The sequence below is a fragment of the Artemia sp. Qi Xiang Cuo genome, chromosome 2 (genome assembly GCF_049724085.1).
Source record: "Artemia sp. Qi Xiang Cuo chromosome 2, ASM4972408v1, whole genome shotgun sequence".
Classification (NCBI taxonomy): domain Eukaryota; kingdom Metazoa; phylum Arthropoda; class Branchiopoda; order Anostraca; family Artemiidae; genus Artemia; species Artemia sp. Qi Xiang Cuo.
The window spans coordinates 65859045-65872946 of record NC_142795.1 but is presented as its reverse complement, the minus strand read 5'-3'; the positions used below and the strand labels follow the sequence as shown (position 1 = coordinate 65872946).

The 13902-nt window shown below is 36.0% G+C and overlaps 1 protein-coding gene and 1 pseudogene across 1 annotated transcript in view; both read left to right on the top strand.

Moving 5' to 3' along the window:
- Arr2 (arrestin 2) overlaps positions 1-13902 on the top strand; it is a 45548-nt gene that overhangs the window by 14004 nt on the left and 17642 nt on the right. The window contains exon 3 of the mRNA XM_089102535.1: positions 8689-8820. Within this exon, the coding sequence (XP_088958661.1) occupies positions 8689-8820 (132 nt within the window). The remainder of the gene's footprint in view (positions 1-8688; positions 8821-13902) is intronic.
- LOC148955509 (serine/threonine-protein kinase pim-2-like) lies at positions 1409-2245 on the top strand (annotated as a pseudogene).

Genomic DNA, 13902 nt, shown 5'->3' with positions numbered 1-13902 from the left:
TCCTTGAGTTTAAGAGACTAAAAGTTGCTCACACTAGCGCCAACATTCTTCGTGCAATCCGTAGTAGCCTCCAGAGGTTCAGAATTCTACGGAAATTCTACTTTATAATTACTGATTCGGGAGCTAATATAGTAAAGGCTCTCAGAGACGATGAAATTATGCGAAGCTCATGCTTTGCACACAACCTGCATAATGTGGTGACTAATGCCCTTAAGCTGTGGGAATGCAGAAACCAGGCAGATTTAGTGAGTGTTCCCCACCTAAATGATCTCAGGATCCAGTTCAGAATCTGATGACAACGTTGATACTGCTGAGCAAGATGACTTTCCTGACGTGATTGTAGGAGATGATGACATTGAAGAAATTGGGTATACCGACTGCAGTAATGATGATGATAGTAGCTCAGAATTAAATGATCCAAACCTTGACAGCGATAGTGAGAGCTCAATACCTAGACAAAGAGGAGTCTCTAGTGAAGTATTGACGCTGGGACCAGCACTGGTAAAAATAAGAAAGCTGGTTAGAATCCTGAAAGTATCTTCCAAATCCAACGATCTTTTGAAGATATCTGCAAGACATATAATCTTAGTCTATCCATCACAAAAGACATGAATGTTCGATGGAACAGCACACTTACCATGATAGAAATGTATTGTGCCCGAAAAGAGCCACTGCGCGACTTCTTCAACCAAAACCTACGTAACGCTAAGATTAGAGAGCTCGAACTTCACAGCAATGAGTGGTCCATCATGGAAGCTGTCATTGAGGTTCTTCGCCTGTTCAAACAGGCAACAGTGTTAGCTAGTGGATACAATTATGTTTCGGCAAGCAAAGTCGTGCTGATGATTAAGGGATTACTGTTGTTTTGTCAGACTCCAGATACTAGTATTATGGCTGAGTCAATCAATGGGCTGAAGGAACTTCTAGTTGTTCAGCTCAGGAGATACTTTTCAGCCAGTCCTAAGTTTGATATGATGCTCTTCACAAGAGCTGGCTTTTTGGACACTGCAATTTATGAAATGACACGTGTAGACAGAAAGTCAATTCGTCAGTCCATCTTCTCGCTTCTCCAGCAATTCATCTCCGAGCGGAGAAGCACAGAAGAACTCCATCCAATCCAATTGAACTCCAAATCTTTCCCTATTGACGTCGCTCCTACTAAGGCAGGGACTAACCGAAAAGGGTCACCAGAGACTCTTGATCAAGAACACAGCTTGTTTTCTAAGTTTCTCGACACGACTGGGTTACGGATGAACTCTAAGAGGCAAAATGCCAACAGTATGAGCATTGACCGCGTGGCAGCAAATATTATCAGGGCATATGAGGAGAGAGTTCCTGTGTTCTTGAGCGAGAGACGAAGATCAGGACAAAATAATTCTGATCCACTAGAATTTTGGTCTGATTCTTGAGAATGGAAGATGCAGGTATTGTATACAAAGACTTAAAATGCGACAATTTGCTCGTAGACAAATCTTACAAAGTTACCATGATTGACTTTGGCTCTGCCACTGACGTGGGGCTTGAGGACACAAATTCTTTCCATACTGTTGGATATATTCCACCAGAGTTCGAGCACGATTCGTTAAGATATATGTTTGGTCCAGTAACCACTTGGTCTTTAGGGGTAATCCTAGGATCAATCCTGATTGGTGAAGAACCGTTTCAGTTTGGACGAAGTTCTCACAAAGTTAGAAAGGTAATTACTACAACAATAAAAAATCCCAGATTTTCACAATTGGCTTATAATTTAGTATTCAGTTGTTTGCAACTGAAAAGACATAAGCGGCTACAAATTAGAGAAATCATTCACGTGCATCCATGGTTCCGTAGTTACTTAGCAGAAGCAGAATCAGAATTGATTTTTCCAAAAGTATCTAGAATCGACAACGGAGCAGCAAAGTTGCAGGAAAACAATTTAAAACCAACAGCCGAAAACAGGAAAGAGCAGAAAAGAAATTCAGTTTATGACTGTTCTCACCTGAAAATTTTGTGGAATAAGCAAGAAATTTTGATAAGGAACGATTTAGAAAATCTACTTGCTATTACAAAAGTTAGGGGGCCGATGATAAAATCCACAAAAAACGTTAGCCTTGGGGCTGTTATACGACAATGAGTTACAACTCTAGAAAAACTAAGAACGTATCGATTCAGCTCTACCAATAGAAACCTGACTGGAATCGCGTCAAGTCTTCGAAAACAAGTAGATCACACCAAGCACCTCTATGCAATCTGGACCAGCATTTAAACCATGTCATGCAAGAAGCTAGAAGTTCTTTCAAGATTTTCATTAGCAACAGAAATTCAATTAAAGTTGACTGAAATTAGTTTTCAATCACTCTTTGACATGTTTGGGATATTTTGTTTTTTGGTTATTAAGTTATATGCTAAATAAAATTAATGTATATGTCTGGATAGTAGACAATCCTTTCTTATCTAATACAAGTTAGGCAAATTCAGAGGCAGGGTTATGTTAACATTATAAAATTTTACAAAACAAAAACGGATGATATTTTCCGAAACTTGCGAGATTACTTACAAATAATAAACATATCATTATTTTTATACAAAAGTTTTTTACTTCTTTTTGTGCTAGAAAATGAGTAAAAAAATGTTGATAATATAAATTAGCGATTTCTAATGGTGCCTAACGTTTCTATGCTTAGTGGAGTATTACTAAACATAATAAAACTTGTGACAAAATCTCTTCTTTTGAAACCAAAAATGAAATTATTTTTACACTAAAATTTTGTGCTGATTTTTTTTTGGTCGAAAAGTGTTAATATTTCCTTGTAATAGCTGCTATGTTCCATCTTCCGGGTCTTATTTAAATTGAGGACACCGTTTATCCTGAAAAAAAAACCTTTAATTGTCTTGCGTTTCGATTTTGATACGTTTTCCTTTATGATTAAATATCCCCTCAATAAATGGGAGTTTAAGGTATGTGTTCCCTTTGAAACTAGCGATTTTACGACAACCCTGTAGCTATAACTAGCATAATAAGGACAGTATACTTACATCACTGGATTCATTGGTTTCAGGTCTATTCATTCGCCGACCCCGAAACACTATATTATTTAGAATTTTTCTTGGGAAATATTCGAAACGTACTTAAAAAATAGGGAAACTGTACTTAATTAATTATATTAAACTGATTTTCAAAGTATTTTCAATACAAAAAACCATATACACCAAATTTGAAAGCGTGATTCGGCAGATGAATAGAGTTTAATGTCAGCTATTGAATAGTATCAAAATTGTCGTCTTCTTTATTTGTAAAAGCCGTAGGCGAGCTGAAAAACAACATACTAAAATTACGCAGAGAACATGTACCTTAAAATAAATTTTCTTTTATGTCAAAAACACCACTAGTTAATTCAATCTCCTGAAGAATTGGGCACATTTTTGCGGTTCTAACCATTCAAAAATGCCCAATTTTTCCAGTTACCTTTCATGCTATCAACGCCATTTACCGTTCTACAGCAATGGTAAGTGATGGTTAGCATTTCGTTGAATTAAGCACCATAACATCAAAAATGATGTACTATTTACTCAGTTTTTATCAAACGCTGCTGTTTCTAGTCTTATCGCATCAATTGAGCTCGTTAGAGAAACCGTCAAAACTCTTCCGTCGGATTGTTTTGTCCGAAACTAAGTACTCACAGCAAATACTTTCAGGAGACGTAGGGGGGGGGGGAGAAGGTTAAAAAAAAGGTTTTAAAGCAAGAAAATCAAAGTATTTTTTGTTAAACATTATAGAATTTTGCAACTGTTTGCTTATATTTTTGATGTTTTAGAGGGGAAAGATGAAACAACATTTTCCTCCTTCTTGAGAAGTGAGAATTGTACGAGACTCTAAGTATTCTTCATGATCCGTCAGGATGATACGGTGGCCTGAATAACGCCAAGTAAAAGAAATCTTACTTATCGAATAATTAACCCTATATGGATTATTTTGATGGACTTTGTTTTAAGGAGCACAGGACAGGCAATGGGAGACCACGGAATCAAATGGGGAGGAAAATATCTCCTGGACTTGGATTATGCTGATGATTTAAGCATCCTAGATGAAAGTGTGAGCAAAATGAATGAAGCTTTAGAGGTTTTGCGAGTTCAGGATGCTAGAATTGGTTTGAAAATTAATGTTAGGAAGACTAAGTCACTAAGGCTAGGAATAAGTGAAGATGAAAAGGTGACGTTGGGTAATGAAAAGATTGATCAGGTGGGCAGCTTCATTTACCTTGGTAGTATTATTAGTAAAGATGGTGGGAGCAGTGAAGATATGAAATATAGAATAGCCAAGGCTCAGGGTGTATTTTCACAGTTAAAGAAAGTCTGGAAGAAAAGGAAGATAAGTCTGCAAACCAATATTAAAATATTAGAAGCTACAGTGATGACAGAGGTCAAATATGGCTCTGAAGCATGGACGCTTCGAAAAGCGGATAAAGATTTGCTAGATGTTTTCCAGAGAAATTTGGTAAGGATGGAAATGGGTACCTGGCTGACTTACCGTATTTCAAACAACAGACTGTTCGAAAAATTTGGCTGAATACCGCTCTATAGGGGTATGATCAAAGAAAGGTCTAGATGGCCAAGGTACGTTGTGCGGATGAAGGATGACAGATTGCCGAAGATTGTTCTTTTCGGCCAACCATCTAGGGCTAAACGGAAAGCAGGTCGTCCCCGTCTGAGGCGGGAGGACGTCATAAAAAAAGATTTGAAGGAAATGGGAACTTCGTGGGCGGGTGTAAAAAGGGAGGCTTTGAATAGATTGGGGTAGAGGAGGAGCGTGCGTAGCTGTGTTGATCTCAGGCGGCTTGGTGTTGCAGTGAGTTGTTAGTAGTAGTAGAAGTAGTAGTATCTGAAGAATTGGAAAATCAAACAAAGCTTCAAAAATTCCAAGCAAACTTTATTTAAAAATAGCGACCCCAGTCATCTCCCATTGATGTAATGTCATCTCTTGGACAGCGAGAGGACGAACTAAACAAATAATGGTAAATAGCGGAAAGAAAATTTAGTAACAATCACACAGCTTTAAAACCTTCAACTAAAATTTAGGCACAATTGAACTTGAGTTTTTAATTACAAAGGTAACTTTCAAATAATGAAAATAAATTCAAAAATAACATACATCTAACTATATATAAAATCCTAGTTCCTTTTTCTATGACTTGGAGACCATTGCCCGGGTTTCCCAAAGTTGACACAATCCATGAATAGTACTGTTCCTGACCAATGACGAATTACGGTGGTGACTGAAGAAGTTTTTTGCCTTTATGGAACTGTGCCCCCCCCCCCTACATGTTCCCCACCAGAGAAATCTGACCACACGATTAAGCTCAAATTGTCTTATCTTCAATTTCCCACATAATCATGGCTTTTATGTCGACAACAGGGACAATAGTTGTGTTTCCAATCTAGTTTCCTATTAACTTTTTAAATAAAAATAAAATAGGACAAAAGAATCTTAGAAACAAAGAAAACCACCACCATAAAAATTAAAGCGAAAACTAAATGAAGGAAATATTGAGAAAGAAATGAAGGAATATTTTGAGGAAGTTTTTTTTGCGAAATGTAGTGTTCTTACGTTACATCCAAGGTATCCAGATTAAATCTTTTAAAATAGCTTTACTCAATTTCTATAAAAGTCTATGAGTCTTTGGTAGACCATCCCTAAAGGACAAATACAGATACATTTCAGAGTGTGGCTTCATTTGTATATTAGTTATTAGTCATGAAAACAACTTAAGTTTATTCCTTCAGTCTCATCGTTAACTATGCAGGTACAATAAGCTGAACAATACTGAGGGGGAATTACAGCTTTGGCAAAAATTTAAGCCTATGCTTCACAACGTGAAAAAAGCAAACGCACAAACTAAATGTCTTGCTAATTAAAGTAATGAGATGTCAGTTAATTTTTATTGCTTTCATTTTCCATAGCCTTTTAGTCGCTGTTTGCAGTACTTAAAAGATGAAGCAAAATAGAAAGAAATAAAAAGGAAAGAATTACAGAGAATTTACTAAATAAACTTTATCTAATATAACCAATTAACCTTTGAGTAATGAATATTCTCATCATTTTTCTTCCATTAACCTTGTATTTTTTATTCAGTTCAAAATAAGCATTCATTCAGTGAACACCTCTTTGTGGTCTGAGGGAAACACCTGTATCTGTGGAAAAAACAGGTTTTTTGCTTATATTGACTGCGTGTTTGGACTATCTTATTTGGATGTTAAATAAAAAAAAAAAAAACATGTTTCTTCAAGTGACAGCAAGGAGCGACAGTAACGGCGAAAATGAATAGGAACTATTCCTATTACTGGATAGAAACTATTACTTTCAGTTGAAAGAACTTGTTTTTTTCATTTGATTCCTTATCGTTTTTAAAATAATGCCGGCAAATCTTGCTCTTCCTTCATGAAAAATTCCCTCCACTCAGGGGAAACTCATCGGTGGAAAGTACCTTCCACTTAAACTGCCCCCCTCCCATAAAATTTACTTCTGTCAATTCCATCCTTGCTGAAGCCCCCCCCCCTTACGATTTTTCGCGGACGATTCCGCCTGAAAATTCTCCTACTTTCCTTTAAAAAAAAAACTTTAATTTCTAATTGTTATTCCAATCTCTCAGAAAATCCCCCCTCCCGGTGCGAATTTGCGTCCGTGGAAACTTCCCTCATGGAGAATTTATCCTGCAAAAATAATTCTCCAATGGAGCATTTACCCGCATAAAACCCCCCCACTAAAAATCCTGAGACAATTCCATGCCCGCTGGACATTTACCATGGAACATCTCCACGTACAAAATTGACCCGACAAAAAGAAAGTAAGACAAATAAAAAATGAAAGCTTACCCATGGGAAATTCCTTCCCAATTCGTGATCTTTCTTCTAGCCAAAAAAAAAAAAAAAAAAAAAAAAAAACAACAACAAAATTTCACATTTTCGCTTTTAGAATATTTTCGCTTGAAACCTCTACAATAGGGTTATCTGATGCACTGAATATGATGGGATAATTCTTATTAAGATTTTTTTTTTACTTTCGGGTTTTTTTTTTCCTATATTTCAAAAATCAGGCAATTTTTCTCAGGCTCGTAGCTTATGGTGGGTAACACTTAGATTAATGAATCTTACACATTTGGTATTAGTATAAAAAGCTAATTGTTTTGATGTGTCTATTGATATTAAAATTTAATTTTTCAGAGTTACGGTTGCTATTGAGCCAAGTCACTCCGTACTTAATTCGTTAATACAAACTGTTTGATCTGTTTCGGTGTCTATAAATTCAACGAAAAAACTAGCAATGTCGAAACTGCTCATCTATTACTGTCGCAAGCTTCGGCAGGCCTAGTGGACCTTGTGCTTAATAAATGCGTTCGTACGTAAATTTGTATCCGAAATCTTAAATAAAATTTAGAGGGATATAAAGAATTCCCTCAAGAATTGACCCCCTTCTTTAAATTTATGACGCTAAGAACAATTTTTTTTCATACCGACTCTTCCTGCTTAGTAATTAAATATAAAATCTTTTTTCAGCTGAAAGTAAGGAGCAACATCAAAACTTAAAACGGACAGAAACTGTTACGTATGTAAGGGAAGTTTTCCCCTCCTTAATACCTTGCTCTTGACACTAAAGTTTTTTTTTATAACTTTAAAACAAGCTTATTATTCTAATTAAAAGGCCCTTATGATTCAGCAGTCGTTTCTAAAGAATTGGGACAAAAAGTCAAATTGTAGCGTAAAGAGTGAGGTAGGCCTATTGAGGAGGGCGAAATTTGCGTCATATACGTAATAAATTTTTTTTTCATTGTAGGTTTTGACGTCACTCCTAACCTTCAGTTGAAATTTGTTTTTTAATTTATCATCGTTTTTAAATAGTGCCGGGAAATCGAAAGGGGGTTGAGTTGAGGCTAGTTGCCCTTCAATCTTTTTGGTCACTTAAGAAAGGCACTAGAACTTTTTATTTCCTTTCAAATGAGCTCTTACCCTATACTCTAGGACTATTGGTTCGATGTGATCACCCAAGGGGGAAAAATACAAACAAATTAACACGCATCCGTTATCTTTCTCCCGGCAAAAAATACAAAATCCCCATTTTTGCAGGTGGAAGCTTGAAACTTCTACAATAGAATCCTCAGAGACGCTGAGTCTGATAATGTGATTTTCATTAAGAATGTTTGACTTTTAGGGGGTGATTCCCTCCTTCGTGAAAAATCAGGCAAATTCTCTCAGACTAGCTTTTGATGGGCAACACTAAACTTAATGACTCTTATATATTTGGAATCAGCATAATAAGTCATGTCTTTTGTTATATCTAATGATATTGAAATTTTGTTTTTAGAGTTCCGGTTAGTATTCAGCTGCGTCGCTCCTTACTAAAAGTTTGTTGCAACAAATGGTTTGAAAAGCCTCTCAATCTCCTCTTAAAGTGCATTTCATGTACGCTTTTTTTGTATTGAAACTTGCCAATATTTCAATAATTTAGGCAAATCATGATTATAAACATATTATATGCAATTAAAATGAGTACAATATTTTGAAAGTGGTATGAAGAAAATGTTGAACCCCTTTTCTTTTATCTAACTTTAATAAGATTTAATTTATTGCGAGTGTTTCTCTTCTCTGATCTTTGATTTCTTTAGACATGAACAACGTGTACCCGTTTGTAAACTTAAATTCCTTTTACGCTTTTAGGTAATCACGAGTATTCGATATGGTCGCGAAAGAGACGAAGTTATGGGCCTCCAGTTTTGTAAAGAAATGGTGCTTATTTCAGAACAAATAGCGCCAGACTCGAAGGTTAAAAGTAACTTATCACCGCTGCAGGTATGATTGAAAAACTCATATAAGGCTCTTAATTAAAGCATATATTATTGCTAAATATAATCAGTAATGGTGGGATTGTATAAATTGACCGCAAAAAAAAATAGAATAAAAAATAATATTGTAATGAGAATCTACCCACTTTTCGCGGCAAACTACAGTTGCTGTTCATGATAGTCAATAAAAAATAAAGGACAATCACATCAAAGGACAATCAATATATCAGCAATTGTCAAATAACACTTACCGTAAATGAAACACTATATTTATCTTATTCTTAATTGTAAAGAAATAGTGCTTACTTCAGAACAAATAGTGCCAGTATCATCAAAACAGCCATCTTTCAAACTTTCCTACATAGTTGCTTGATTGCTTGTTGCTTCCTAAAGTCCCCTTCTTTTCTAGTTTTCATGGTTGGGCAGTTCGACTTTAGGTCTTTCACTCAGTGAAACTATTACCCCTAACTATTTCAACTATTTCACTCAGTGAAAAAGTATTTTTGAGCCGTATTCTGCTGAACAGAAGTTACTGAAATTAAGTCATCTACTTTGAATTGCAATTTTTTAAGATCAGTAAATAAAGCCTTGTGAATTTGCTATGAGATATATGGCACTTTTTAGAAAAACAAAGAATAATAAATAGGTGAAGAAATGCCATAGTTGAATTTAGTATATCTGTAGATTTACATTTCTTAAACTGTGGCTCTGGATTAGCACAACAAGAAGAGAAATTCAGCATTGTCATGGAACTTGGTTTCCTAGCTGCGTATTTGTCGCTTTTACTAATTGTTTTTGTTATTTAGTTTTTCTTGTGTTGATTTCTCTTTTTCTGATGGTTGTCCTTGTTGCATTTTGTGTACGTATGTTTCTGTATCTCTGCTTATGAAGATGTATAATTGTTAGTTCAAGTTAAAATCATAGTTATTGATTATATTTATGTTTGTTCTTTCACTTTTTAATTATTTTATCCCCACCGAAGCTTAATGGCTGCCTATTTCTTGTATAGTTTGCTTCTTTTTTAAAATCAATTTAATTGAACTCGTTTCGAAACATCTGAATTGAAAATAAAGCTATTAGTGTTCGGGGGGGGGGGCAAGTTTTAACGAAATTGTGTGCTCAAGTCAGCTATTTTAAAAACTAGTCTATCAAATTATCTATTAAAAGATTTTCTTGTTGTCAGAAATAAGCATTATCAAGATATTGTTTTATCTTATTCATATAAGATATATATTTAGGCTTGACATATATTTAGGTTTGACATTGTAGATTTAGGGTTAACATAGTAGATTTGTGAGTCTACTGCTCAATAGGAGCCTCCCCTAGGCCACTCAGTGGGTCCACAGGTGTTGATAGGGGAACTCCCTTCAGATATGTAGGGTACCTCTATAGGAGGCACGGAACAAGGGGGACCTTGTCCCTGGAGGTCTATAATAGAAACTGGGGTACCCTCGCCTGGGACCGTAAATACAGGCAGAGGAGGAAGAAGTCCCCTCAAATGAACACTCAGTAGCGCCTGCCGGTGTGTGCACATGTTTGGTGAGTTCGAACCTTTCTCCTGTAATGAGTTAAATTCAATGGTGACGCATAACACAATCATGGGAGGATCCTCTATAGGAGGACAACTGCGGCAGGGCGTAAGATCCAAATCTGTGGACAATGGCCTCTGAAAAGAGCTGCCTCGAACCTTTTGGGGTACCTGCAAGACTGGGGACCTTGTGGTCAACTCTATTCTTAGTTGAGGAGTGGCGCCCCTCGAGAAGATTATAGCCTAGTAAACGACATAGTGTTTGCACAGGATTCTTATTACTGCTTACTTCTTCGGTTTTTTTTTTCTGTTTTGGAAGGCGTTTTCGGGTTGAAAATCCTTTTTTCTAGCCGATTTTTTTACTATGGGTTGCCTCCTCGTAGTAGCATAATATCTATAGGCACGAATATATAATGAGTCGGAGGTAATATACTTGAGCTTGAGATTGTCTGCACATGATGTCGACTCTTGTTGATAGAAGAACATCGCCAAGTGTTGAAAACTATGTTGTGACCAAGATGGGCCAGGATTGCACAAAGCCTGCATTCATACTGGAGATCCTGGGGAGTTCTTGCTGTTTGGTTCTAAGCCAGCTTAAGCGCTTTGGTGTAGACTTGAGAAAATGTGTTGGTCCCCGTCCTGGGGCCATTGCTTTTCCTGAGACCAAAATAATTTCAATAATTTAAAGAATATGAAAATTGGAACTTGGAATGTTACGACGTTAAAAACAACTATCGTATCGAAATTTTGACTGACAAATTCAGACGATTCGAACTGAACTTATTGGTGGTCTCAGAAACTCATATCCCAGGGGTAGGAACCATGAAGCTAGGTGATCTAGAATTTATTTACTCAGGCATAAAGGCTAGGGTGTATAGATGGGGACTAGGGCTCATGACGAATAAAGAAGCTTCTTATTCATCTATTAAGTCGTCTATTCATCATTAAGTCTTATTTAGGATGAAAAGGTATTAATAATAGAATACAAATCGCTCATTTTATGACTAAAAAATGCAGGATATTAGTTATAGTAGTATATGCCTCTGTAGAACCAACTGACGGACATACTAATGACTCTAATAAAGATGAATTTTGCTTACAGTTACAGGAGCAAATAGATAGGGTTCTAGGTAGAAATAAGGCTTTTTTATTACGATATTTTAATGCCCAGGTCGGTAGAAATAGGGATAAATAGTATCCTAGCCTAGGTAAATTTGGAATAAAAAAAGAAAACAGTAATGGCTACGGACTGCTACAATTTGTAGGTATAACAATTTAGTTATAACCAATATAGTATTTAGTCATAAAATTGCCCTTACGTTAACGTGGTATTCACGTAATGGTAAGACAGCAAGCCTTATTGATTATGTTATTGTAAACAAAAGACTGGCAGGATCAATGCAACATACTGGGGTATTTAGGAGTGGTGTTATTGGTTTTAAAAGCAAATATCACCATCTAGTAGTGTCTAGAGTTAATTTAAAGCAGATATTTCGTAAGGGTATCTACCTCCAGGGAAGTTGTGATGCTGGTAGATTCCTGGATGAGAATTTGAGAGAAACTTTCAAGGGACAATTGAACACTAAACTTGAGAGTTTAAAATTTGACAATGTAGAAGATGGATGGAATAATTTTAGGAGAGTAATTTGTGAAGTTACTGATGGTGTATTAGAAAAGAAAGTTTTGAACGCAGCTAAGAATATTAGTGAAAAAACCTTATGATTAATAGAGGGAAGAAGGCGTTTGTACAAGAATTATCTGAGTGATGGATGAAAGAGATGGATGAATGGAAACAAAACAAGTGTAAAGAAAGTGGAGAAAGCACTAAAATGTGAAATAAGGAGGTGTGAAGTCCCCGTGGATAAAATTGCCCAGGATATGGAAGCTAAATTATAAAAAATATAAATGATTTTACTTTTATAACTTTAATAAATCAAATAATATTAACATTTTGATTACTAAATATCAGTATATGTATATTAAACTGACAATGCTCACTCATTTGTATTTTTTGAGTAAAGTGCAAATTATGTCTGGGCTTGGGAAGGCATAGGGGTTTTGAGCCCAAATTATGTTAATTTCTGCTCGTTTTGAGTTTGACTCGGTTATTTATTGTAATTTCTGTTCGTTTTGGGTTTTGTTTATTTATCGATGCTCATTTGCGGTAGTTTCATGCTTGGTAGATTATTTGATTTTATTTTTGCTAATTTTTTTGTTAATGGAGTTCTTTACTTTTCTTTGAAAAACTTATTTTGTGGAAAAAGTTTTTTTTAATTAGTTTCTGTTCGTTTTATATTGACATAGTCTTTTCTGGGAAAAAGAAAATAATACTTTAAATCTTTTCGTTTTTTTAAGACTTTATATTTTGACCTGCTATTTGTATGCTGGAGAAACATTTTCAGCAATTTTTAACAACTTACACCCTTTTAAAAATCTGGACACAAATAGTAGTGTTTAATTTCGTTTCATACCTCCTCTAGATGACCTGAAATGGAAAACTTGATATCATTCGGAAAAAAATCTGCTTACTTTCTTTGATAGCTTGGATACACTTACGCTATTTCGACTTGGTTAAATTTTAAGAGCAGAAGTAGCCCCGAAAGTTAAACATAATACCCTCAGTCGTTCTTGGGATACTGCTGAGATACCTGATTGGGAATTAGCATTAACACGATGCATTTTGATTTAATCTCAAGGCAACATTTAGTTTTTAAACATAAATGCAAATGGGAAGGTGGGCTTGGTAGGGGGATTAGTTGCCCCCTATCACTTTCAACTATTAAAAAGGGCATCAGCCCTTTCTATTTTCAATCGAATGAGCCATTTTCGAAGTTCCTTTGACAACTCCTTCGATACGAAGTGCACTGGTCTAAACAACAACAACAACAAAAAAATCATACATTATACCCACATCGATCTTTACCATACAAATTTCAAGTCTTTCAATCACTTTTGACTATTAATAAGGGCACTAGGCCTTTCGATTTCTAATCGAGTGAACCCTTTTTGAGTTTCTACGACAACGCTTCCTATAAACACCTTATATGCCCCCAGGGCATACATTACAACCCTTACCCTAAGGGCTGTGAGGGGGGTTGTCATTCTCAAAGACCTAATTTCCAGAACTTTCAACTACGTTAAACGAAATGGTTATCTCAAAATTTTTATTGGATGTGTTTGGGAAAATGATGGGCGTGAGAGGGGCGTTAGTCGCCCTCCCATCACTTTCAACTATTAAAAAAGGCACTAGCCCTTTCAATTTCCAATCAAATGAGCCCTTTTGAAGTTTCTACGACAACGCTTTCAATAAAAACCTTATATGCTCCCGGGGCATAACTTATAACCCTTGCCCTAAGGGCTGGGGTTGTGATCCTCAAAGACCTAATTTCCAGAACTTTCTACTACGTTGAACAAAATGGCCATCTGAAAATTTTGATTGGATGTGTTTGGGGGAATGGTGGGCGTGAGAGGGTGGTTAATTGCCCTCCAATCACTTTCGACTATTGAAAAGGACACTAGATCTCTCAATTCCCAATTGAATGAGCCCCTTTTGAAGTTTTT